At 48.7% G+C, this 26,173-nt stretch overlaps 1 protein-coding gene across 2 annotated transcripts in view; it reads right to left on the bottom strand.

Moving 5' to 3' along the window:
- Positions 1–25,042, bottom strand: part of MGLL (monoglyceride lipase) — an 89,236-nt gene extending 64,194 nt beyond the window's left edge. The window contains exons 1-3 of one of the 2 annotated variants that reach the window (XM_047782542.1): positions 24,582–24,598; positions 24,201–24,245; positions 23,604–23,748 (exon numbers count right to left, since the gene is read on the bottom strand). In XM_047782542.1, coding sequence (XP_047638498.1) covers positions 23,604–23,748; positions 24,201–24,210 — 155 coding nt within the window. In that variant the 5' untranslated portion in view covers positions 24,211–24,245; positions 24,582–24,598. Of the gene's footprint in view, positions 1–23,603; positions 23,749–24,200; positions 24,246–24,581; positions 24,599–24,857 lie in introns of those variants that run through there. The other variant, XM_047782551.1, reaches the window with a different exon arrangement.
- Positions 25,043–26,173: the final 1,131 nt, after the last annotated feature.

The raw sequence follows: 26,173 nt of genomic DNA, 5'->3' as shown, positions 1-26,173 counted from the left end.
TTCCAGCACACACACTCCTGGGTCTCTTCCAATTTCTCCTGGCTGGATCCCCTCACCCCTCAACTCCACATGGCTATCCCCAAGAAGACCTGGGTCTGGCTCTGCCCCAGCCCCCAGCCTTCATTTCTGCAGGCAAAGAAAAGTGTCTGCCAGATGCACAAGAGTTCCTGACTCCTGACCTTTCAGGACTCGGGTCTGAGCTTACCTTCTTACCGTGGCCTTTCTCTGAGCTGGAAGCCCTCTTCAAGCAGAACCTGGGGCCAAAAGACTGATCTCGGACCATCTTTTATTATGATCGTCTCTAATTCCTTATTTATCTAAGACTTTAAATGTTCTGAATATCATTAACGTCCTAATACGCCAGCTTAGAAAAACAATGTAAAATTGAAAACAACACAAAATCTAGTCTTTCTATGCACATCAGGGCCTCCCCAGCATGTTCCTAGGCCTCGTTTCTCTCAATTCCCAGTCTCAATGCCACTTACACCAAGGTCAGTGTTGCTGGATCAGCAAGGCCTGTGGGATTTCTCACCGAATTTACCAGTGGAGATGAAATAATCACAACAAAAAGATGGATACCACATCAGGGCATGACTGGCACCACAGGCCACGAGTCTCCTCTCCCCATAAGCCACCACCTCTCCTGACCCCTGTGATCCTCTCTTGCTTCTTTTCTTCATAGTTTAACCACCTGTGTGGGCAGGTAAATGATGGTCTGCTTTGTTTCACCTTTGTTTTAGCTTTTATCAAATAGAAAAAAAAATCTAACAATTTAATTAGGCCGTTCTTTCTGTGTCTGTTCTTTTGTCCAATGTGCTGGGGTTTCACCTACGAGGACGTGTGTGGCAGAAGTTAATTTGCACCATGGTACAGAACTCCTATGTAGAGTCTTGCACACCATACCCATCCAGCCTCCATGAATGGAGACTTGCACTGGCTTCACTTTGCAATGGCTGCAGGTCATGCTCTGTGGCCATTCTGTGAATCCTGGTGCTCACGAGCGAGGGCATCTCTGTCCTCTGGAGGCGGAGTCACTGCATTATCAGCTCCACCAGGCATGACTGGTCACATTCCTGCCAAGGGCAACCAGTCTACCTCTGCCCAGGTCCTCACCAACACCTGGTAACACCAAGTTCCACTTTCCAGGTGAATGGCTGTGAAGTGGAAGCTCATGGTGGTTTTTGTTGCCGTTTCCCTGGTCACTGACAGGGTGGAGGCCTCCTGGTACAGCATGAGCCTACCAACCACATGGTCTGCAATGCTATAGCCATGTACACCTCCTCTCGGCCCAATGGGCTCCTGCCCCTCCTGCAGTGCCCAGGCCACATGGCCCCCGAGTCCTTCCAGCCAGAATCAGTCACAATCTCCTCTGAGTTCCCCATCCTGAGGCATGGCTATGTTACAGCCTCTGATCACCATAGGCCCTTATTTTTCTGCCAGTAAACGGCCCTCTCCTTGTTTCCATCCCTCAGAACAATGCCTGGCACAGAGCAGCAGCTCCTCATGTTGATGGATTTCATCAGGTTTGGAGGAAAACTTGCTCTTCCTGGCAGAGAGTAGTTTGGGTACAGGTGGGAAGTTTCAATTTAGGTGGAAAGACAAGCATGGCCTCCTCACAGGCTTTCTGGGTCTCAGGTGCACAAGTGACTCCTGGCTGCACATCACGGGCATGTGTCGAAGGTGGCCAGTCTGGGGCTCTGCCTCTGCTTTGAGTCCCAGGTGCATCTCTGAGGCTGAGCCCCCTGCCCCTGCAGTCTCCAGACAAGGAGTTCTGGGACTAACTCCTCAGATGGGCCTCACCTCTCATGTGTGTTCTCGGCACCCCCTTCCCCCCCCGCCCCACCGCCGCTACCACCCCTGGCCCTGAGTCCCAGACCTAGCTGATCACAACAGCTTCCCACTCTGCACCCTGCCCCCAGCCCCTCCCACTGCAATCTGTGCTGACACAAGCTCCAGCTTTTTATCCTGTTAACGCTAAAAGCTATCCACAGCTCTGCTCCCATATCTGACTAGCTCCCAGCCCTGCACCTCTGCTGGGCTCTGTCCCCTGTGGGGGTACCCTGCCCATCCTCAAAATCTCTGCTCTCAGGCCTTCCCAGAGCACTCTGGCCACAGAGAGAGGGTTCGGGTGGCCTACAGTGAGCCGACATGACTGGTGACACAGCTAAGCCAGGGAGTGGTCAAGAGAAATCATGGGCGGAGCAGGGAGGAGATGGGAGGAGTCACAGGGCCATAGGTGACAAGGCTCAGGACAATGGGCTCCCAGGAGGAAGGCAAGACTTGAAGGGATGGGCAGGGCCACCTTTGACAGCATCAAACACACAGAACAGACTCGCAGGGACCAGGGCTCAGAAGCAGCCAGAGGGAAGGAACACATGTCTGGAGCATCCATTTACCAAAGACAAACCTGCTATCCCCAGCAGATTCTTCCCAGGAGCATCTGACATAAGCAACCAATTCTGCAGATGAGAAAACTGAGGCCCAAAGAGCAGAGGTTGCCCATCCATAATCTCAAGGGTCAGAAGCAGGATTTGGATCCACCCGTGCTCTGTGCATCCCCCCATGGTCCTCAAGCCCGAGGCAGCAGGAAGATACCTGCCCGTCTCGGGGTGGGCACATAGAGGGGATGGCCATGAACAGCATTTGCCAAGTATATGTGACTACAGTGACGGCACTAGTCCCCTCCTGGAGCAGACAGTCAGCGAACGGGAGTAATACACAAGTGACACTGGCGTCTGCTCTTCTGGCTCCTCCTGGCCCAGCTCTAGGCCATGAACCAGGCAGAGACACAGAATTGGGCTTCCCGGCAGCCCCCACACCCTCCCCACAGAGCTGCCCCTGAAGGAAGGTTTCATAATCATCATTCAAGGAGTAAACAACCATGTGCCCATGTGGTGACAGTGAACGGAGAGCACTCTGCTGCTTGCCCAACACTGACATCCACGAAGAGGAGCTGTCTTCATGTTGGATGCAAAGCCCTCACCCCAAGCGCTGCTCACCTTCTCCAGTGTAACAGTCTGCCCTGACCCAGGGCCACCAGACATGCCCTGCATGGCTCACTTTTCCACAGCCAGATGTGGCTGCATGGCTCACTCACACCAACGGGACCCGCATGGAAGTGATACACATGGCTCCCACACCCTTGCCACTCCCCAGATCTCCTTCCCTTCCCGTGGTTAGGAGCACAGCTGGCTACAACCCAACTGTGGCCCTGAGAGTGGGGCACTAAGGTGGGGGTAGAGTCCAGCCTCTGAGACTCTACCCAACAATATGGATGGTCCTTGAAGGCGTTATACTAAGTGAAATAAGTCAGACAGACAAAGACAAATGCCATATGATCTCACTCACATGTGAGATCTAAAAAACAAAAACAAAAAAAGAAACACTTTGAGAAAGATCAAATTTGTGGTTGTCACAGATGGGGGGTAGGAGGAAGGGAACTGGAGGAAAGTGGTTGAAAGCTACACACTTGCAGTTAGAGGATAAGAGGCCTGGGATGCCCAGCATGGTGACCACGGTCGTAAGGCTGAATGACCACAGGAAAGCTGTTAGGAGAGCAAACCCCAAGTTCTTACCACAAGGAAAAAAAAACTTGTCTTGTTGTTGTTTTTGTCTTTAAAAGGGCCACACCCACAGCATATGGAGGTTCCAAGGCTAGGGGTTGAATCAGAGCTGCAGCCGCCGGCTAAGGCCACAGCCACAGCAACTCAGAATCCGAGCCACGTCTGCAACCTACACCACAGCTCACAGCAAACACTGGATCCTTAACCCACTGAGCAGGGCCAGGGATTAAACCCATGTCCTTTTGGATGCTAGTTGGTTCATTAACCGCTAAGCCATGAAGGAACTCCCTGTCTTGTTGTTTATATCTATATGAGATGAGGGATGTTAACCAACCGTATGTGGTCATCATTTCGAAGTACATATTGAGTCAAATCGTTACGCTATGCACCTTATGAATACAGTGATGCATGCCAACAATAGCTGAATAAAACTGGAAACAACAGCAATGACAAAGAGTTTGGTCAGAGAGGGCATTACTACCTCACATGCATGCCCTGCCAATAAAATGCAAATACGACCCAATGTGGGAGCCCAAGGCACAGAACAGCTAGCAGCCCCCGCGACCAAAATGCAATGAGCAGAGGTACTGTCTGGATACCTGCACAGCTTCATCGCCTCCCCCATGTCTGCCCTCCTCCCATATGACCAAGAGCTGCAGAGAACACGCCACTTCCCCCAAGTGAGAGGAAGAACTGCCTTCCACAGACCAAACTTACATGGAGATGACTACTCCTCCAACACCAGGCATGTCATGCCTCAAAATGATGTCCTCCACCTTGGGGGGTGTGCAACGTCGAGCATGATTTATCTTCAGTGGCCGAGCAGCTAAGCACTCTAAGAGGCCAGGAGATTATGACCCTTCATTAACATGTATGATCTGTTCAGAGGCCTCTTCTGGCAGCCTCGACCCTGCTAGCTCTGAAAAGGTTCTCACACTGAAGGGCTCCTAGGGGACCAACGTCCAGATCAATGTTTGGAACTGGTCTTCTGGGAAATCACTAATGGTCTGTGGATGACAAGCATGACTGCCCCATTAATGAAGAGCTTCAGAGCTGCCCCAAGGCCCAGGAAAAGGAAGGCTGAGGACCAGGTGTTGGTGTGGCTGGTTCGGCTTCTGTGTGAAACAGCTCTGAGCCTTGTCTTCAAGCCAGGTCTCGTTTATTCTGCACAGAGAAGGACCTGTGTTTGATTTCATTCTCAACAGTGGGAGCCCACCTGCAGACACATCAAGGTGCCTGAGGAGGGCAGTCCTCCTGCTGTGCCCCTGCACCCTCCCGGGAACAGGGAGGATGCATAGCAATGGCAGTGCATCTTGACTCGGCCTGTGTCACGCTCCATGGATAAGAGAGCAGCAGGCTCTCATGTATGCACAAGTGTGTAGCTGGAGAAGCCCGACCACCAGTCTCTGGAAGGAAGGTGCCAACCTTGATGTTTACCAGTTGGTGGGATGTGTCTTGGAGGGTGGCACTCTTGTCTTAGGCTCTCAGCCTATGGGATCCCTTCACTGTGGTGCTCAGCAGGAATTGGGGGATTTGGAGGAACAGCATTAAGTGATGAAAAGGACACAGGAGAAGGTTGTTTATTCCCTATGCATCCAATCTCATCCTCTGAGCAGGCAGGGAGGCCTGGCCAGTGCTCGTTGTCTCCACTCTCAGGACAGAGAGAAGCCACAGGCCCAATTGCAGGGCAAGCCTGCTGCAGAGCTGGGGATTTCCTTTCTCCTGTGGTCGCTTTCTCCTGAAGGCACCAGGTGCTAATTTTCCATTTCCTGAGTTAGAATAACCTTCCCTCTTAAAATAATTAGTGAAAAAGAGAGCAGAGCTGAGTCAAAAAAAACAATGAAGAAATGATACTCAGAGTTCCCGTCGTGATGCAGTGGTAAACAAATCTAACTAGGAACCACAGGGTTGTGGGTTCAATCCCCGGCCTCACTCAGTGGGTTAAGGATCCGGCATTGCCATGAGCTGTGGTGTAAGTCACAGATGTGGCTTGGATCCCAAGTTGCTGTGGCTCTGGTGTAGGCTGGCAGCTACAGCTCTGATTCAACCCCTAGCCTGGGAACCTTCATATGCCGCAGGTGTGGCCCCAAAAAAAGACCAAAAAAAAAAAAAAAAAGAAATGATACTCAATTCAGTCAGCTGCACATCACAGCTGGTGGCCTATGGGGGAGAGAAGGGCAGTGGGGACACACTGGGTCTCCCTCTTCGGCAGGCCAAGGAAACCCTGACCACAGGGGTCATCGGATCCCTCTCACTGCTGGGTATCTGAAGACTCGCCTGAGGGTAGAGATGACAGAAATGACCTGCACAAGAGGTGGTTGGTCAGGGCCAAACCTTCAAATGGCCCTGGGAGAGTGAGGAAGAAGAAAGCCCACAGCCAGTGGGACAAGCACCAGAGCAGGCAGCAGAGAACCAGACAAAGAAAGCTCTGGGCTGCCTTGTCCCTGGATGGTAGGTTCCCTTCCAGCCCTGCTCCAGGTCACCTTGACTTACAGCTACTGCCCTCCCACCGCCCCCGCAGAGTCCCTGTCCCATCTTCTTGCCTCCCTGCTGCTTTCTGGCCTCCTGGGGGTGGGCGGCTCAGACTCCCTGGCCCAGCTGCAGCCACCCAGGTCTCCACAAGGGAGCTCACAGTCCTGGCTCCTCATTTTCCCCTTCTGCAGGGCCAAGGGATGCATTACATCAGGTGCTTCCCAATGTCTCAGAGTCTGTGAGTATTAACAAGGATGGTCCTGGGGCAGTCAGTCGTCCTAGCTTTCTGCTTTTCCTTCATTTCACAATGTCTCATCATGAACATGTTCAGCAAAAAAAACAGAGCAAGTTTTACTTACAATGGCAAAATTAAATGACTTAAGACGAGCAAATCTGGAGAGCCTATTCCACAAGGAAGAAATGGCCACAGCAGAGAGTCACTAGGAGGAAGTGGGCGGGGCTCATGGGGACCCCACTCCCAGGGAGGACCCCATCCCTCCCTGAAGGACAGAGGACAAAGTGACCAGTGTGGCTTACAGGGAGGAAGGCCGTGGCTTCTCCAGGAGGAACCTCTCCTCAGATCCAAAGAAGACCCTGAAGAGAGGGCAGTTCTTTGTAGACATGGGGGCAGCACAGATTCTTATTTTTTAACTGTTATTGGATTAGAGTTGACTTACAACGTTGTGTTAGTTTCAGATGTACAAAAAAGTGGACCAGTTATACATATACATATATCCATTCCTTTTCAGATTCTCTTCTCATATAGGTTATAGAATACCGAGTACAGTTTCCTGTGCTGTTCAGCAGGTCCTTGTTAATTATCTATTTTATATATAGTAGTGTGTAGATTTTTAAGGAACAATGTTTTTTTAAAAAATTATTTTATTTTTTTTGCTTTTTTTAGGGCCACACCCCTGGCATATGGAGGTTCCCAGGCGAGGGGTTGAATTGGAGCTCTAGCCGCCAGCCTACACCACAGCCACAGCAATGTGGGATCCAAGCCTTGTCTGCAACCTATACCACAGCTCACGGCAACGCCGGATCCTTAATCCACTGAGCGAGGCCAGGGATCAAACCCCATCCTCATGGATACTAGCTGGATTCGTTTCCACTGCGCCATGATGGGAACTCCCTTAAATTATTAATTAATTTAGTTTTAGGGCCACACTTGCAGCATATGGAAATTCCCAGGCTTGTGGCTGAATTGGAGCTGCAGCTGCCAGCCTACACCAGAACCACAGGAACACAGGATCCAAGGCATGTCTGCGACCTATGCCACAGCTCATGGCAATGATGGACCCTTAACCCACTGAGCAGGGCCAGGGATCCAACCTGCATCCTCATGGATACCTGTTGGGTTCTTAACCTGCTGAGTCACAATGGGAACTCCAAGGAACAATGTTTAAAAAGATAGCTGCTGTGTGATTTTGGACCTGGATAAAATGGGAAACAATGGGCAAAAATAACAAGGATTCTTTAGTCAGGAGTGGCTCCCCACCTTCCTATAAGAACGTGCTTGGTTCCCTCTTACGTAACAATTTTTTTCCTGGAAGGAGAACAGCATGAACTTTCCAAATCTGCAGATGGCTCCAAGTTCTTCTGGGTGGTGAAATGCCAAACGGATGGCAATGAGCACTCAGAACTTACTGTGGATACAGCAGAGGTAGGACATGCATACAGAGATGAATTCAAGCGAAAGGGTCACAATTTTGTGGGCACAATGGGGCCTCTGAACTCTGTTGTAACCCCGATGGGCGGCTGCAGCCAGGCTGGTGTAATCAAAGCAGACACTGGCAATGGGGGATGAACCACAAACTATGGGCTCACACCATGACCTGTCACTCTACCAGGGCACCTCCTCAGAGCCACCATGCCTTTCCAAGCCTCGGTCTCATCTGAAAAATGGGGTTATCACCCCTCCCTCCACTGCTGTGAGCGTTAAACAACACCTGTGCACACAGCAGGGCTCCATGCATGGCTCCCTAAGTGGATGTTGGAAAGAGAAGGGTGCCATGAAAGCAAACAGAAGTGGGTTCAAATCCTGGCTCTGCATTTATTAGCACCCACTTCTCTGAGTCTAGTTTCTACACCAATAAAATAAGCAAGAATGATGCCAACCCCTTATGGTTGTGAGACTCAGGGAGGTGAAGCCAAGAAGCAGCTCGCAAGGTATCAGACTCAGGCACGCGCCTTTCTGAAGACGAGTTTCCTTCCCTTTTCAAAGGTGTGCAGGCTTGAAGACATGTATTCAAATTTTGTAAATCATATTTCTAGTCTATTTTCTGCGATTATATTTTTAATATGGTTGGGATCATAGTTTTATATTGTTTTTCTTCTGTACCATTTTATCCTAAATAACTTTTTGTGTCAATAGATTTTTGGGGTACACGTCTTTACAAATATTTACATAATATCCTTTAATTCATTTCTTTAGGTTACTCACTTTTTTTTTTTTGGTAAAGGCTTGAGATAAAATTCACAGATCATATAATGTACTCTTTTAAAGTGTGCAATTCAATGGTTTTTACCATATTTACAGAGTAGAGCAACCATCATCATAATGCACTTCAGAACATTTTCATCAGCTCAGAAAGAAACCCATACTCTTTAGCTGTCACCCTCAACTTTCCTACCTCTGCCCTAGCTCCTGGCAACCACGAATCTACTTTGTCTCCACAGATTTTCTTATGCTAGACACTTCATGTAAATGGCATCCTCCACGACGTCATCTTTTGTGACTGGCTTCTTTCACTTAGCATAATGGTTTCAGGTTCACTGATCTATCAGTATTTCATTTTTTATGCCCAAGTAATATTCCATTGTACAGCTATGTCACATTTTATTTATCTGCTCATCAGTTAGGGACATTTGGATCATTTCCACATTTTGACTATTATGAATAATGCCGTTATGAATATTTGTGTACAAATATTTGGATATGTTTTCAATTTTCTGTGGTTAAAAAAACTCTTCTAGGAGTTCCCGTCGTGGCGCAGTGGTTAACGAATCCGACTAGGAACCATGAGGTTGCGGGTTCGGTCCCTGCCCTTGGGTTAACGATCCGGCGTTGCCGAGAGCTGTGGTGTAGATTGCAGACACGGCTCGGATCCCGCGTTGCTGTGGCTCTGGCGTAGGCTGGCGGCTACAGCTCCTATTCGACCCCTAGCCTGGGAACCTCCATATGCCGTGGGAGCGGCCCAAAGAAATAGCAAGAGACAAAAAAAAAAAAACCTCTTCTAAATGGAAATATAGCTGATTTACAAGTTTCAGTGTACAGCAAAGTGATTCAGTTTTATATATATATATTCAGTATATATAGTTTCAGATTCTTTTCCATTATAGGTTATTACAAGATACTGAATATAGTTCCCCATGCTATAAAGCAGCTCTTTGTTTATCTACTTTAAATAGAGTAGTATGTATCTGTTAAACCCAAATTGTTTTTGATATATACCTAGGAATGGAATTGATGGGTCATATGCTAACAGTATTTAACCTTTTGAGCAACTGACTATTTTCCAAAGTGGCTGCATCATTTTAAATTCTCTCCAGCAGTACATGGCGGTCCAGACTTTTCCACATCCTCACCAACACTTCCTATTGTCTTTTTTATTACAGCCATCCTAGTGGGTGTGAAGTGGAACCTCAATGTGGTTTTGACTTGCATTTCCCTGATGATTAGCGATGTTGAGCATATGAAGAGATGCTATTATCTTTTCATATGCTCATTGGCCATTTGTATATCTTCTTTGAAGAAATGTTATTATTTTGCCTATTTTTTGATTGGGTTGTCTTTCTATCATTGAATTATAAGTATTCTTATTATATTCTAGATAAAATTCCCTTATCACATAGATAATTAGCAAATGTTTTCTTCCATTCTGTAACTGCCTTTAAGAAAGCAAAAATGTTCTTCATTCTGATGAAGCCCAATTTATCATTTTTATCTTTTGTTACTTATCCTTTTATGCTTATATCTAAGAATTTGATATAGTTTTACCATCCAGGTTTTTTAGTATATTTTTGTATATGGTGTGAGGAAGAGGTCCAACTTCATTCTTTTTTTTTTTTTTCTTTTGTCTTTTTTGTTGTTGTTGTTATTGTTGCTATTTCTTGGGCCGCTCCCGCGGCATATGGAGGTTCCCAGGCTAGGGGTTGAATCGGAGCTGTAGCCACTGGCCTATGCCAGAGCCACAGCAACGCGGGATCCGAGCTGCGTCTGCAACCTACACCACAGCTCACGGATCGTTAACCCACTGAGCAAGGGCAGGGACCGAACCCGCAACCTCATGGTTCCTAGTCGGATTCGTTAACCACTGCACCATGACGGGAACTCCCATTCTTTCTTTTTTTTTTTTTTTTTTTTGCTTTTTAGGGCCACATCCGTGGCATATGGAGGTTCTCATGCTAGGGGTTGAATCAGAGCCACAGCTGCCAGTCTGCACCACAGCCGCAGCAATGCCAGATCCGAGACGCATCTACAACCTACACCTCAACTCACAGCAACACTGGATCCTTAACCCACTAAGCAAGGCCAGGGATCAAACCCACAACCTCATGGTTCCTAATTGGATTCGTTTCCACTGCACCACGACAGGAACTCTCCAACTTCATTCTTTGCATGGAGATAACCAACTGTCTCATTTGTTGAAAAGAGTATTATTTTCTTGTTGAGTTATTCTGGTGTTCTTGTCAAAAATCAATAGATCATAGATATATGGGTTTTTCTAGATTCTCAATTTTCCCACCCTTATGTCATAAGCACACTGGTTTGATTGTTGTTTTATGGTAAATTCTGAATTTGGAAAATGTGAGTCCTCCAAATTTGTTCTTTTTCAAAAATGTTTTGGCTTTTCTGGGCCCCTTGAATTCCCACATGAATTTTTTTTTTTTTTGGTCTTTTTAGGGCTGCACTAGCAGCATTGAGGTTCCCAGGCTAGGGGTCAACTCAGAGCTGTAGCTGCTGGCCTACACCATAGTTCACAGCAACGCTGGATTCTTAACCCACTGAGAGAGGCCAAGGATCAAACCCACATCCTCAGGGATGCTAGTCGGGTTTGTTAACCACTGAGCCATGACAGGAACTCCCCCACATGAATTTTAGAAACTGTCAATTTCTAGAAAGAAGCCATCTGAGAGTCTCATAGAGATTATATTAAATCTGTAGATCAATTTGAGAAGTACTGCCATCTTAACAATAATAAGTCTTTCTCAACCCATGAATACAGAATGTCTTTTCAGAGTACAAGTTTGTATTTCTTTTGTAAAATTCATTCCTAAGCATTTCTATTCTTTCTGATGCTCTTACAAGTGAAACTGTTTACTTAATTTCATTTTCAGACTGTTCATTGCACACATATAGAAAAACTATTGATGAGTTCATTTATGAGCCCTAACAGTTTTTAGAGGATTCTTTAGGATTTACAATATACAAGGTCACGCCACCTGTAAAGAGTTTTACTTCCTTTTCAATCTGGATGCCTTTCTTTTTTTGCCTAATTGCCTTGGCTAGACCCTCAGTACAATGCTGAACAGCACTGGTCAGATAGACAATCTTATCTTGTTCCTAATCTTGGGGGAAAAGCATACAGCCTTTCATCATTAAGTATGACATTAGCTTGAGATTTTTGTCATTGTCCTTTATCAGGCTGAGGAAGGTCCCCTCTGTTCATGATTTGTTGAAGGTTTTTCTCATGAAAGTGTGTTGGATTTTGTCAAGTGCTTTTTCTGAATATACTGAGATGACCATGTGGATTTTTAAAATTCTATTAATATACCATATTACAGTAACTGATTTTCAGATATTAAACCATCCTTGCATTCTTGGGATAAATCTCACTTGGTGATGGTGTATAATTTTTTTTTAATGTTGTTGGATTCAGTTTGATAGTATTTTACTGAGGATTTCTGCATGTCTGTTTCTTTTGGTATCTTCCTAATACTGGCAACTTAGAATGAGTTGGGAAGTGTTTCCTCTTCTCTTTTTTAGAAAAGTTTGTGAAGAATTAGTATACTTCTTTACATGTTTACTAGATTTCAACGGTGAAGCCATCTGGGCCTGGACTTTTCTTTATGGATAGTTTTTTGCTTGCTAATTCAATCTCATTACTTGTTATATAAGTCTATTCAGATTTTTTATTTCTTCTTAAGTCAGTTTTGCTAGTTTGCATTTTCTAGAAATTTGTTCACTTCATCTAAGTTATCTAATTTATTGGTATATAACTGTTCATATTATTCTTTTATAATCCTTTTTCTTTATGAAAGACTGGTACTAATGTTACCTCTTTCATTTCTGTTTCTAGTAATCTGAGTCTTCTCCCTTTCCTCCTCCTTTTTTTTCTTAGGGCCACACCTGCAGCATATGGAAGTTCTCAGGCTAGGGGTTGAATTGGAGCTGTAGCTGCTGGCCTACACCACAGCCACAGCAATGCAGGACCTAAGCTGCACCTGCGATGTACACCACAGCTCATGGCAACACTGGATCCTTAAACCACTGAGCAAGGCCAGGGATCGAACCCATATGGATACTAGTCAGGTTCATTACCACTGAGCCACAACAGCAACTCCAGTCTCCCTTTCCTTCCTGATCAATCTTGCTAGAGATTTATCAATTTTGTTGATCTTTACAGTCAACTTTTGGATCTGTTTATTTTCTCTATGGTTTTTCTATTCTCTATTTCATGAATTTCTGGTCTCATCTTTATTATTTCCATTCTTCTGTTTGCTTTAGGTTTAACTTACTCTAATTTTTCTAGTGTCTTAAAGAGAACAACTGGTCCTATAGCCAGCTCTAGCTGCAAACAGCACCAGGAAAGGAAAACGGAATATTCACACCTGATTAAAACCAATTATGAGCTGTATCCCTAGGGACAAAAATCACTAAGAGTGAAGAAGGAATGGCCACAGAGAAGGAGCTACTGGGTCTGTACAGTACTGACAGGGCTTACGCCTGGCATCTTCTACTCTTGTGCCTGATGCTGCCCCAGACTAGCCAGTCAATTGGGGTTTGCTGAAACCAGGCGGTCTTAGACACAGGACATCAAGGCAAGGGCTAAACCCATTGCAACTTCAGACAGGCTGGGGCACACACCAAGAAACAATAGACAATCACAAGTGTGAAAAGTTAGGATCCACATGCAGGCTCAGTCATGGAAGATTAACCCGTTAGAGGAAAGACCATGTGAAGACACAGAGAGAAGGTTGCCATCTACAAGCCAGGAAGAGAGCTCTCACCAGAAAACAAGCTAACCTGCACCTTGATTTTGGACCTATAACCTTTGGACTGGGAGAAAATAAATGTCTACTGTTTAGGCCACCAGGTCTGTGGTATTTTGTCATGGCAGCCCCAGTAGACTCATACGACAGGCATTCGAATTCAGGATTCTGAACCAACCATCCCAAACTTATCTCCTGCCGTGGACAGTGGACTATAGTTTCCACACACTTCCTGTCATTTTCAGAACATGCCTCCTGTGTGAATGTAGTCCTTCCAACACAGAAGGCTCCTTTCTACCTTCAAGGGATGACTTAAAACATCTAAACTTTCCCCTGAATCCCCACCCCTACCCCCACACAGAATGTGTGGCCCTCACAAGCAAGCTCCCACGGTGCATTGAACTATCTTACTGATAAATGTGCAGAGATGTTTTCAAAGGCAGAGGGGGCAGCTTCATTTCTGTGTCTTCAAAACAGAATGAGGCATGGCACATCCAAGGAGTTCAGAGAGAACTCATGCCACTGGAGGTTTGTGATCCAGCTAACCCTGGGTCTCCAGGCTGATCTGAGGATTCTCCATGGCTGTCTATCATGGTGCTGAGTTTACATCTGAAGCTCAGTTAATACTGGCTGAATCGTCTCCCTATATCAAGAGGAAGCTGACCCCACTCTAGATTCTGGTGTTCATGAGGACATCTGTGTTACATGGAAAACATTTTCCACTGGCCCACAGTTCCTACAGGTGTGTTTTTACATACGGAATTTTACTTCAAAGTAAACTGGCCAAAACCCAACCACCTCATATCTCAGAGGGTCACCTGCACAGAGTATCCTTATCCTAGGGGTTAGTTAACTCCTTCAATGACACTTCTGATTTAGGTGTTCCATATCCACACAAAAAGTTAGATCCTCTGATCTACACTCGATGTAAACCCTTCTATTCTCTTCCTAGGAATCCATGCCAGAAGGGACTTTTGAGCATCATCTTGCCCAATCATCTTACTTTAAAGTTCACTCATTCATGTATTATTATTATGGTAAGTTCACTTATTCATTCAACAAACACATTTAGAGCCCTCCGTGTGTGCCAAGCATGAACCTCTACATAGGGTGAACACTGAGGAAGGCAGAATTCTGCTCTGGAGAAGCTCACAGGGTGCTCTACCATGAGATGCAAACTACACCAGAGTTACAGGAATCCAAAACCCTTTGGGAAATTGTTAGAAGGTCCAACTAAAGTTCTTCAGAGGCAGAGGCAGAAATAACACGTCAACCCTGGTTTCCCGACACTCAGCACAAAAATCTTTTTCCCATGTGATATATTCAGAATGACCACAAGATACCCTCCCTGCCTCCAGGCTGACAACAGTAGATGTTCAACAGTATATGTCTGCACACCTGACACAAGCAGAGACTTGGAAGGTGCACTGGCATTTGCTCTCTTGTTGAAATAGTGCTGCCCCCCATGTCCTGGGAAAGGATGGGGACATGGGGAAGAACACTGTTGCATCCGCCAATGGCCCACCAGGGCTGGACACTCCAGACCAGCAGCTCCTAGCTGGCTGCCAGCCCCGCTCAGGCAGCAGCCGACCAGAGATGGAGAGAGCCCAGCCAAGCCCAACACCAGCTGCCAACCCAGAGAATCCTGGTGCACTGACCACCCTGCCACTCCATCTGCAGCACAAGCATTTCCACATAACCCGCTATGCTATCAAGGCCTGCAACTCCTGAGGACGCACAACCTGAGAACCAGGTGGGTCTGTCTGCACTGGCACTCAGCCTCCATCCCCAAGGGTCACCTGGCCCTCTAGCCAGTCAAAAGCCACACTTCAAATACTGCCACAGGGGTGTGACATGCAAGAGAGTGTCTCATTTCCCAACTGTGTTACCACAAAGGGAATTTCACCACCAACGGCTTCCCCCAACTTTGTAAATGAAGCGTCTGTACAAGTTTACCACGGAGTTTGAAACCTCACTGGAATGGAACTGAATTTTAACTGTTAAGAAAAAAATAAATAACAAAGAAAGGCACATAGTCTGGCATCACTGAGAGAGAGGTAATGGGGGGATCTATGAGGGTCACTGCCTTCACTTAAGGTCCATGTGACTGATGGTGGAGGGGAACAAAGGATGGTGGTAGGTGGCAGACAAGCCACAGAGCCCACCAGATAGATGGTGAAGGACACACACGATCACACCTCATTCCTGGGTGCCAGGCACTTGATCCGCCCCAGAGGGAAAACATACTACCACCTGGGGGAAGGTACTGCCATCAAAGACCATCACGCTGGTCCAGTGATGGCCCCCATTCCCCACCCTGTCCACATGAGCTCAGGTTGGTCCTGGGCATCTGGCTTCAAGGCCCAAGCCATTCTCCGCTGCACCATCCTGTGTAGGTCTCTCAGACACCAGTTTTCCCCGAAATGAGTCTACAAGACTGAAGAGGATAAACAGAGCAAAGGTCCTAAAATGTCTAAAGGCCACAGTTTCTAAACAAGGCCTCCACCTCCTGCCCCACACCAGCCCCAGGCAACTGTGCTCACCCTCCAAGCCTGTCTTCCCCCCTGCAAATGATGGGATCGGTCCAGGGTGTGAGCACCACGGGGCGCCCCCATCCCGAGAGCCAAAGTCTGTGACTACCTTCCTTTCCAGGAAGGGCAGAGACTCACTTCCCCATGATCTCCAAAGGTCTGAGAGCCCTCCACACTTTCAGGAAGCCCCCAAGCTTAGGATAGCTGCTGGCTCTGAGGGTCCCATCACGTTCAAGTCTGAGCTCCCCCACCAGAAAAGGCAGGGCCCCATTAGTGACATGCTCACCTGCCCCTCCTCTCCGTAGGACACATTTACAAGCTCCTGCTGAGGGCTGACCCCTTTCTCAGCACCAGGGACACATGTGTGCATGGGGGGCCTGTGTGTAGGTGTGAGAAGTGCTTTGCAAGCTTGCTGGTGGAAGCTTTCCCTGTATATCACTCCCCCAACCCCTGCTCCAGGGAGGCAGCAACTCAGGCGACAGAGCCACCAGAACCCTGAAGGGAGAGCAGGTGTCACCTCCATCTTGATCTCTGTTAATCCTGCCTGGGGAACCTTCCAAACAGTCTGGCTTTGAAAACCTGTCCAAGGAAAGGAAGGCCAAATCCGCGTAGCTCTAACAGCACCTGAGGACACATTTCCCCAAACCCCCCTCTCCTTCCTTCTGTTCTGCTCTCCTCAACAGTGCTGCTCCCTCCTCCCTTCCTTCCAGAATATTGACAGCGTGGTGACTCCATGAGCAAAGCTGGTCTGTACCTGCCTGAGGAAGGAGGCCTGCCTTTTCAACTCTGTACCTCAAAGTGTGTACTGGATGCCAGGACAGAAAAAAGTGGTCAGCACAGGGTGGATGGAGGCGTGCCAGGAGACGGCCACCAGTGTGACATGGCGCAGCTCCTCTGGCAGCTCTCAGCTGCACCCACCCCCTGCTAGTGGACCAGGCCCTCAACACAGAGAACAATGTCACCCCCAGGTCCACTTGAGGGCCACCAGTCCTCCCACCCCACCACAGGGAACAAGCCTGTGTGAAATGAAAGCACCACCTACCAACAAGAGGCTTGGCTGACCCTAAATATGGGACAAGGGTCACCCTGTGATCTCAGCTGTAAAAACTGGCACCACTAAAGACCATCTCCCCGTTGACACAATAACCAATGGTTTGGCTGGCATTCCGGGACAAAGTGCATCTGGGATCAGCATCTAAACCTAAAAGGTGCCGAGAAACAGACAATGGTGGACAATGGCTGCTATTCAGGAAGCAGCTTATTTTGCTATTTTTTTTCTTCAACTCCACTGCAAAACAAAGCCAGATTTGTATCTGCAGAACATTCTTATAGCAACTGGAAAAAATTATCCCTTAACGAAGCTGTTGGAAAAATCAACTGCAAGAATAGCAGTGGCCTTTCCTCTTGCCATCAAAAGATCCTTGCTATTCGAAGAGTCTTTTTTAAAAAGCCCAGAAGAGATGCCCTATTTAAAAATAAGGCAGTGTGCTGTGCTAACAAAGGCAGAGGAACCAGGAGGACCAAAAGCTCCACAAAAGAGAAAGGACCTTTTGGAAATTTTTAAAATAGGCAGAAGAAATCTGAGGTAGCACTGAAAGTCAGTGATATGATTAAAAATAATGTCATTGCTATAAGATGCACAGTAAGGTCTGTCTTCTCAGTATTTTAGTGGAAACTGCATGAAATAGCATGTATACGTCAAAGGCATTTTAAAAAATTTAAAAAAAAATTTTTAATGGCTGCACCCACTGCGTATGGAAATTCCAGGGCCAGGGAGAGAACCTACGCCTCTGCAGCAACTGGAGCTGCCTCAGTTGGATTCTTAACCCACTGTGCCACAGCAGGAACTCCCACAGGCACTTTGCGATTCCTCCCTGAAGGGAGATGGTGGAAGACAGGATTCCTGTCTTACCTCCAGCACTGGCATTTTACTAGTGACCATTTTGCCCAGCCCTGCTCCCTTACCTCCACTTCTACTGGCTCATCAGGGCCACCCTACTCATGTGTCCTACAGAATTGGTGGCTCCACACATTAGAGTCGGAGGCAGCCCCAGTGTCTTGAAGGCTGAGCAATCTAAAGGTGTGCTGAGCAGGAAAACCCTGTGCGTATCCCTGTGAGTTGTCACCCAGGAGCTCTTCCCCCCACTCCATCCCCCATCACTACCGGTACGGTCAGTCCCCAGCTCCCACAAAAGGTGCCACTATCACGCCTGACTCTACCCTCTCCACGTGCCACCTGGATGGCAGCAAACACCTTGGGTCAGCTGGCTGTCTGAGCTATGAGACTGACTTCCTCACTTAGAGCCCCCGCCCAAGAGACTCGAGTCTAAGCCTGTAGCTTGGCCTGCCGGACCCCAGGATGTGGCTCTTCCCACCTCTCTAGCATCACTTGCTGCCCTCTCCAGCATGCCCTTCTCACAAGTGCAATACCATTAAAGGGCACTGGCTGAAAATTTGAGTAGGAGCTTAATACCAGACCACATTCTGCTCATCTGACCTCACACCTAAAGGGTTGTGTCTACCTGGGCTCCTTTTCCTAACAGGGACCATGGCTCTGCGTGGCCTAGCGTCAGTTCTGACTCTAGGTACTTGATACATGGTATTGCAATTACCTGCCTCTTCATCAAACAGAGCAGTTTTGCCACCCTCTCCCGACCCTGGTGCCCAGCACCACCTGGAACACGTAAGCTTGAATGAATTGGAGTCTGCTAACTGGCACATTGGGTGGGAGCGTAACTCAGGCTGAGCAGGAAGACATGAATGCCTGGGGCGTGTCTTCCTACAGAGGCTTGGGAAGCCCAGGAGCCACCCCAGATCCTCCCAACCAGAGGAACGTCCAAGGGGCTGGGTGGTCATAACCACAGAGACAGAATGTTCAAAACGGCTACTTTTAGGGACAATTAGGGGATGCAATTGGGTTGGCCCTGGGCAGGATCTCAGTCAAAGGAGTATAAAACCTTGTAACATAGGTGGCAAGAATTCAAATGGGGAAGAGGTCATGAGGGTTGCACGCAAAGGTGTGCGTAGAACCTGTGGAATGCTGCCCAGAACACTGAACCCACACCCTAGGCTGGAGGAAAGAAAGGCACCAAGGAACCCACACACAACCTGACTGGAAAGCCCAAGGGGGAGGGGAGGGCAGGGAAATGCCAATTTAACCTATAAAAACAAAATGTCCAGAAGGCAGCTGGGGGTTGAAATCCAGTCCAGCCAGATGGAGGAGAATGCATCTCGTGGTAGGCATCAGGCTGGCTGGGAGGGCCACTTATCTCCCAGAGTCACATGTGCCACACCCAGGTGGCTGGTGGCTGATGAGAGGATGACAGGTGGGTGGCCAGGAGGGGAGAAGATGCCATAGCATTTACAAAGAGCCCAGCTTCAGGAAAGTGCTGCTTCTCCAAGTGAGTCTGCACAGGTGGAAGGAGTGTCCTAAGACAGACTGTGAGGGCTTCACGAAGAAAGGGAGCAATATGACTGAGGAAAAGGTAGGGCAGGGGCTGGGGATGTCAGCTGAGCCCCATTCTGGGGAATAGTGATAAGGACGAGGCGGGGCCTTGGCTTACTGACCGATCCACCGAGAACTGCCACCGCTCTGAGAAGTGATGCCACATTCCCTCCCTGCCATGGGCCCCACTCTCAGCACCAACCCTTGTCACCTAGAGGAGAGCCTGACCAGCTGAGATGGAGGAATTTGGAGAGGAGGGGAGGAGTCCGTGGTGACCAGGGGCTGCGGGTTGCTGGACCAAGGCCAGTTCCTCACTGGGGCAGGAAAGGAGAAGAGAGTGAAATCGAGCATCTGGAGAAGGGACTCTGGGGCTCGTGCTGGGAGGTTCCTGCAAAGGCAGGACATCTGGAACTTCCCTGGAGGAGACACCTGGGCATTGGCATCAGGCCAGCTGAGGGACAGAAACAAGACAGAAGCTACAGAAGGAGAGCCTGGTAAGCTCCTTGGTGTTGAGGGGGCTCCCTGGACACAGAGCTCAGGCAGCACTAGGGAAGCCCCCGCTGGGATTGAATGAGAGGAGCACCTGTGCATTTACATTATGCCAGCCTTGCAAACAGACAGGTGGGCATGGCCCGTCCCCACCAGGAGCTAGTGCTCAAATGGTTCACACGGTTACAGCGAGCTCTCCAGCTCTCCTGGTCCAGTAGAACTGGGGAGGACTTCTTTGGAACCAAGTCATCAGACTGAATACCGTTTTAGACCCTCACCCCAGACCCCCAACACTGTGGCTCAGTCATGTGTTGTATGGGGCAGGACAGCAAACAATGCTCAGGATCCTCAGAGGTGCCCTTTAAAGGCACCGAGGGCCACATGGTGGACTGAATTCAAAGGTGTGAAATACTACCTGCGGGCACAGAGCCACAGGGCAACTCAACCCCAACCTGGCCAGGCTCCATTACCCCAAAAATACCATCTGTGGAAACTTGCTGAAGAACCAGTACTTTAAAATTCCAAAGTGCTGAGTCTGGATAAGACAGCTAGTGCTCAGGGCATCAGAAGACTGTGTACTTCAGAATGGATGCATCTTTTCATCCATTTCCCACTTTTAATATGCTATGAGCAAACAATGAAGGAGAATTAATTATCTTATCACTCTTTGCCATAAAACATCATCTTCACCCTAACAAAAAAATCTAAGAATTTATCAGGAAGTTAGTACTTAGAAAGACAAAAGTCCATCTTGCTCAGTAACTGACTTGGAACCAGAGGAATCTGGACACAATGCAGATGGGTTAGCTTTAAAAAAGAAGAAATAATGATACCATCAGCCTCGCAGGTTGAGGAGAAGACAAAATGAGATCAAGTCTCAGAGACTAGTCCAGACTCCAGAACAACTGATCCTCAGTTCATAAGGTAACTCTGCTCCTCCCCGAGCATGACATTTGTTCCTACCATAAAAACTACCCAAGGAGCACGAAATTTGCCTTGGCGCTCTGAGTGTAGGTTTTAAGCCTCTGATTCTGAAAGATTAAAGACTGATTGAGGGCCTGCTTTGTGTTTAAAAACAGCCTTGTGTTTGGACGCACACATGGTAATGGCTATCCCAGAAAATGTGTTCTTCTCTCCCAGGGTCCAGGGTAAGGTAGCCGGTGTTTATACAGACACAATTTGTTTCTATCAGCAGGTTAAGCTGGTTCCCCAGCCACAAAACACTCATGACCCTGTGTGTTCCCAGCCGCCTGCTAAGCCGGTCCTAGAGCCCAGCAATTCCCCTGCAGGCACAATGTTCAGCAGGTGCTATGGACAGGCCCAACTTATTGACCAGAAAACCACCCCAAACCAGTGCCTACTAATAGAGACAGGCATGGACCGCCCCCTGCAACCACCCCCTGCAAAAAGGTGGCTTCTGAGGTCCCAAGGGCCTCTGTGGGAAAGACTTTTAAAAAAGAGCAGGTGGAGGAGCAGAGAGGGGATGTTTGCCGGTGCTTTCCCCACAGATTAAAGCAGGGAAGATTCTGCGAACAGACAGGCGAGGGGGGTGGCAGCAGCACAAGGCCCAGAGGATATGCCCCAGAGGGGACTGGCTGAGGCCAATGGAGATGGGAGGTCCTCTCCCTGCGCCTGGAGGCAGCAGGCAGCAGTACCGAAACAAGCAGCTGAGCTGTCCCAGGCCTTGTGAAAGGGCAGGGCTGGGCTCAGCTACTCAGATGCAGATACGCTTCCACCCAAATCAAGGGTAATGGACTCTGCCCCAGGCCCCACACCTCCTCTCTGCTCTGCCTGCCCCATCTCCCCTCCAGGACCCCAAGATGCAGCAACCACAGGGTTAACATCTGTCACCGCAGGGGGCCTCCAGGACTTTCCAATTGAATTGGTCAGGGCTGGCAGGGAAATGTTTTAAAGATCCCCTGATTGGGTCGGGGGAGGGTGAGGGGGGAAAAGGCAACCCCATCTATCTGCATCATCTCCAGCAGGTGGAGGCAGAGGAGGTAGGTGGGGGCCTATTTTCTTCCAAAGCCCAGGGCCCATCTGCCTCGACCATCCACTACCATTCTTTTCTCCATCAGCATCCGCCACAAGGTAAACACTGACCCCAAGAGACTCTCGGTTTAAATTACTGGGGTAGGGGAGGGGTGCCATCTCTAACTGGAGCAAAATCCAGGGAGAAGAGAGAGCTCCCCACAGTGCAACATGAGGGGGGTACTGTTAAACCACTAGCAGCCCAAAGAAGGGCAGCCGATTAGGCTATTCCCAGCCCACCAACAGCTCCTGACTCGTCTGCATTCTACTGACCTCAGTGAAGACAACCTCCCCACTCCACAGAGAAAACCCCCAAAGTCTGGGGCTCAAACATCACCAACTTCTATCCCCAACGTTGTGTCCTCTTTTTTGTATATTGATCAAATAATGCACCACATACCACAAAGTTGTTAGAAAGGAAGCCAAGAGTAGGCACTTCTACAGTCAGTTAAGGCAGAACAGAGAATTAATGATAATGCCTGCCAAGCATCTTCTGACACACACTCGCACACAGAGGAAATCCTTGGCACAGACATTGCCAGTCCTGGCAGAAACTATTAACAGCCCATTACAACAGCTAACTTATATGGCTGCCCTGAAGCTATGATTTTAAACCAGGTTTTTAAAGTCCTTATCTGTTTTTGTTTGTTTTTTATTTTTATTTATTTTTATTTTTTTTTGTCTTTTTGCTGTTTCTTGGGCTGCTCCCGCGGCATATGGAGGTTCCCAGGCTAGGGGTCGAATCGGAGCCGTAGCCACTGGCCTACACCAGAGCCACTGCAACGTGGGATCCGAGCCACGTCTGCAACCTACACCACGGCTCACAGCAACGCCGGATCGTCAACCCACTGAGCAAGGGCAGGGACCGAACCCGTAACCTCATGGTTCCTAGTCGGATTCGTTAACCACTGCGCCACGACGGGAACTCCTGTTTGTTTTTTAATGTGCAGCTACCTGGATTATACATACCTTGTTGAAAATAAAGGAGACATTTTATAGCTGCGGTAGAGTCAGGTGATGAATGAAACACAAAGGGAGATGTAATCCTATGAGCCTCATAGCACCACACATGACCCCTAAGAGACAAGAGGCCTATGACACAGGTAACATGTCCATAGAACAAAAAATGCTTGCTTGTCACTAGACCAACTGGTTACCACAAATAATTTCTTTCCTTGAACAACACAAACAAGCAGGGTTTTCCCTGTTTGACACAAGAGGAGGGAAGCAGCAGGGGACCAGCTGTCTTATTGTGTATAGTCCCAACGCCTGTTTCTAAGAGCAAGACAAATCCTTGATGGAAAATGTACAAAGTAATTGAGCTGGCAAGAAATCAGAAGGAAATACCCAGACCCCTTTCTTCCTGTTACATACGCATGACACCTTCAGAAGCTCAGAATCAAACAGGAAAAGAGAACAGAAGTTACTATATATATATATATATATATATATATATATATATATATATATACACACACACATACACACACACACACACACACATATATATATACACATACTGATTTTCTTATCTGATTTGGTGGTTTTCTATGGTTGTTGGGTTGAATTTTAAAGGAATGCCTGCACAACAGGAAATCAACTCCAGTATAAAAAATAAAGTCATGTGGAATTTTTGAAAACTGCCATACGGTAGAATCCATATCCCAGTTGTTATCATGAAAATAGAACTCCAGCTTCTTAATTTCAAAAAAAGATGAAATATAAATCTCAGTTTTGTTAGCCTGCTATGCTTGATGTTAAAATGGCATACGAAGTAGGTCACCCAAGAGCTGCACATGAAGGGGAAGAGGGGATAAGAACCACCAGGTGCATGTGTGCTCCATGTGGGGGACTCACCTGGGTGTAGCTGAGGGTTTCCAATACCTGCAGAAAAGGTACTGTCCGTCAGCATTGACCAGGTGAGGGATGTCCTGGTATGGGACACTCTGTGGGGTCCGCCGGGGGGAACCTTCCTCTGGCATTCTGAAAGGATCTTCGGGTCCTGGAAGGAAGAAGGACATATCCCAAAGTCAGAAATACTGCAAAACACAGAGATGAGGAGGGAACCCTTCTTAGGAGTCAGTAACATTTTTTAAAAAGCAGTTTTAAAAAACTCCATTTCAAAGATTTAAAAAATACATATATTTCTTAGGACTGAAAAATTCCATTTGTTCTTAAGAAAAATGCTCACTTTAATTTTTAAATGCCTCATTACAGCTCTTTCCCCCTTCCCATCTGTGTTTATTTTAAATCATTTCAGGAAACTTCATCTTAAAGACTATTTTAGCTGTAATCAAGTGGAAATTATAGTCAGCTCTGTGGGTATAAAGACCCAGCTGCAAAAGACGGATCTATCTTAAAATCCCCAAGGAAGTTTCAAAGGGGCGCAGTAAGGAGGTGCATGATACTCTGATGAATTCCTCCTTCTGAAATTCCAAGGATGCCACGACAAACCTGTTTCCATCTTGTCCTGGCTTTTGCGTTCCACAACCAAAAAGCCTGGAGAGTCAGAGCAGGGCAAATAAGAGCTCTTCCCTCATCTCGGCGGTCACCGGGCGGCCTGTAAGGCGCCCCACCCCACTGCGCCCCACCCTGAGGAGCCTGCCTCCGCTCTCGCTGGGGCCCCCCTCCCTCTGCGGGGCAGGCAGCCGGCGCCTGCGAGCCCTCACTACTACTTCACCACCACTTTTCCTAAACAAACCACTGAGGCTGGGAAAAGAGAGCCCGGGAGCCCGGGGAACCAGCTCTGCGCTCCCAGGCCCTCACACACACACACACACACACACACACACAAACGTGGGTCCCCAAGGAAAGTCAGCCGGGCTCCCGACAAACTTTGCCGCCTGCCCCTTTCCGCCAGCGCAGAGAATGCAGCCTTGCGCTGTCCCTGGAAGCGTCTCCGCTCGGGGACAGTCACGGGGACTCAGAGTTGACGGGGACAAGTTGGTTCTGGGCTGGTGCGAGGGAGCAGGGCGCGCGCACCTGTGCACACGCAGACACGCGCGCACTCGGGCACAGGCGCGCGGGAGCCCATGCCGGGGACGCGGGGAGCCAGGGACGCCCCACCCAGGGACGGCTCGGCAGGCGGGGGCGGGGATGGGAAGCATTTACCGGGGCCACGAGCGCCACTGTCGCATCCGCGAGCGCGGTCCTCGTCTGCAGCGGGCCCGGGCCGGAGAGCTGCGCGCCGCTGGCTCCGCGGCAACAGGGCGCGGCGTCCGCGCTGCCACTTATCCCAGTTCCCCGCGGGGGGTGGCCAGAGGGGGTGGGACGCGGGAGGCGGCGCCGGGCCCACGTGTGCTGCCCGCAGATCCACCACACCGCTCCTCCCTGCCCCTCCCTGCCGGCCGAGCCGCGCCCGGAGTAAGGCGCCTGGGGACTGTCACGCCCCGAATGGAGCCAGATCTCCGGAGCCTCCTTGGGGAGAGGACTCGCCACACCCACGCGCGCACACACCACGCGCGCACACCCACCCGCCCAGAGACACATGCAAGAAACACACATGCACGCCCCACACACAAGCACACAGACCTCCCCACACATACACACGTGGATACCACACACATGGCACACAGACACACACTCAGTACACTAAGATAGAGGACATCCACAGCGACACAAAAACCCACTTGACACACATAAAAAGGAATACAGACTGAGAGGCACTCAGACACCAACACCCTATGCCGATACAGAAACACATCACACACACACACACACACACACACACACACACACGCAAAGCTGGGGTGGGGTGCACAATCCCCAGGAGGTAGGGAAGAGCCAGTCAAGTGAGGCCTTGCCCCTTGACCGTGCCCTGAGAAACCCTCCGGGGACCCCCAACAAAATCCTTGGGTCATGTACACAGGCCAGGGGAGGTCTGAAGGTCCCACCACTGGCAATGCTGCTGGTGGGAACACAAGGAGGAGACTTAAGAGTCCTGACCACACTGGGCTCAGCATCAGCACCTCCATTTGCCCTGTGTTTCAGTCTCCTCACCTGCAATCCAGGAGCCACACTATCTGTGTCCCCAGGGAGTGACAGATGTCCCCTGCTCACACTGACCTCTGCAGGCCCTTGTGTCCTTCCTTCTTTGGCAAAAAACTTGATCCCACAGCAGTATTTAAAGGAACTGCTGTCTTCCAGAAACTGCTGTCTCAAAAGTCACACTGTCTGAACCCAGGCCCAGGCTGCTGAGGGCCTGTGCTCTAACTTAAGAAATAAAACCACAGCCTTTGAGAAGCAGCTTGGACATAAGCGCTGCCACAGAGCAGGTCACTGACCTCTGACCAACCGGGATTTATGAAGGGGGGTACTGGGGTCTGATGGGTACTGTGGGGGGACCCAAAGCCCACCAAACCCTCTTTTTATGTAGCTGCAACTACATGTCATGATTTTAAATATAAAGTGTAAAAGTTTTGGGGACA

Source organism: Phacochoerus africanus, chromosome 1 (assembly GCF_016906955.1).
Source record: "Phacochoerus africanus isolate WHEZ1 chromosome 1, ROS_Pafr_v1, whole genome shotgun sequence".
Classification (NCBI taxonomy): Eukaryota; Metazoa; Chordata; class Mammalia; order Artiodactyla; family Suidae; genus Phacochoerus; species Phacochoerus africanus.
Note: the sequence above shows the minus strand (reverse complement) of the source record. Positions and strands in the feature narration are given on the sequence as shown.